Source organism: Gregarina niphandrodes (assembly GCF_000223845.1).
Source record: "Gregarina niphandrodes unplaced genomic scaffold scaffold00100, whole genome shotgun sequence".
NCBI classification, from domain to species: domain Eukaryota; phylum Apicomplexa; class Conoidasida; order Eugregarinorida; family Gregarinidae; genus Gregarina; species Gregarina niphandrodes.
Genome location: NW_011645865.1, coordinates 6,043 through 7,236, shown reverse-complemented (window position 1 = coordinate 7,236; position 1,194 = coordinate 6,043). Strand labels below are relative to the sequence as shown.

General features: G+C 52.0%; 2 protein-coding genes across 2 annotated transcripts; both read left to right on the top strand.

The window, feature by feature from the left end:
- Positions 1 to 56: 56 nt before the first annotated feature.
- Positions 57 to 257, top strand: GNI_197810 (putative Gag-pol polyprotein; the record flags this gene model as incomplete). The annotated part of the gene is made up of 1 exon (XM_011135423.1): positions 57 to 257. The coding sequence occupies one exon, from the start codon at positions 57 to 59 to the stop codon at positions 255 to 257; it is 201 nt and encodes a 66-aa protein (XP_011133725.1).
- Positions 258 to 416: 159 nt separating this feature from the next.
- Positions 417 to 956, top strand: GNI_197800 (hypothetical protein; the record flags this gene model as incomplete). Its single annotated transcript, XM_011135422.1, has 1 exon — positions 417 to 956. The coding sequence occupies one exon, from the start codon at positions 417 to 419 to the stop codon at positions 954 to 956; it is 540 nt and encodes a 179-aa protein (XP_011133724.1).
- Between the last annotated feature and the right edge of the window lie 238 nt (positions 957 to 1,194).

Below are 1,194 nucleotides of genomic sequence, written 5' to 3'. Positions count from 1 at the left end.
ACGCATCCACCTCCCCAATCGCTGGTGGTGTTTTCCAACAAACCGTTGATAACAAGATGCATGTTCTTCAATTCGCATCCAAGAAGTTAACCGTAGCTGAGTCCAAATGGCCAATCTACGAACTCGAGGCCTACGCCATTGTCTGGTCCACCCCCCACTCCGCTCGTTACCTGCGCGGCAGAGAGTTCATCGTCAGGACAGACCATCAGAGTCTCAAGTGGCTTTGGAGTACGGAGAAGTCGAGAATCGCTAGATGAACTATGTTCCTGCAAGAATTTCAATTCAAGATCGTTTACAGAGCTGGAAAGACTCAACAGCACGTGGACATCTTCACTCGATATATCGAGTTCAGCCCACCGGACGAGCAAATTCACGCAAGATAGGCTTTGGTTTGTCACACGGACGTGCAGCCGTCCATGCTGACTCTCAATGAAACCTTCCCTACACCAGAGGATCTAGCAGATGCCTTCGAACAGGAATCCGAGCCAACGTTCTCGTGCACACTTCAAAATGGCTTGCCCGTCGTGAATAATCATGTCTACGTTCCCGAGGTACTGCGACGGCGAATCATATTCTACTTCCACTTCTCGCGCGTCGGAGCTCACCAAGGCATCCAACATTCCTACCACCGACTTTCAAAGTACTTCTGCTGGCCAAACATGTTCAATGACGTTCGGCAGTTCGCCAAGCAATGTCTCACTTGCGTCCGCAGACGTCACACTGCAATCGACTTTGTTCGAGGAAACCTACTATCAACAGGGATGTTCGAAGTCGTTGCGTGCGACACTGTGGGCCCTATCTGGTTCCGAGAGAAGCAACGTTACATTTTCACCTGTGCGACCATTTCAGCAAATTCGCCATTGCCATTCCGCTCTCAACGGTTCGAGCCATCGACCTGTGGGAGGCATTCTACTGCAATTGGGTTTCGGTCCTCGGCACTCCCAGGAACCTACTGAGCGACAACGCGTTGAGCGCAGAGGAATTCCGAGAGCGGTTCCAGGATCGAGTCCGTAACAATGCTGTGGTCGTGCGGGATAACGCCGATAATTGCTGGAGGTACCCGCTGTTCCGTGGTAAGGCCCAGGACAAGTTCTTGGACTGGCAAACTTCAGTTGTTGATGACATAAACTACACCCGAATCACGTCCACGACCGGAATCCGCTCAGTGCCCTGGCATGCACGCTCATCGTGGCC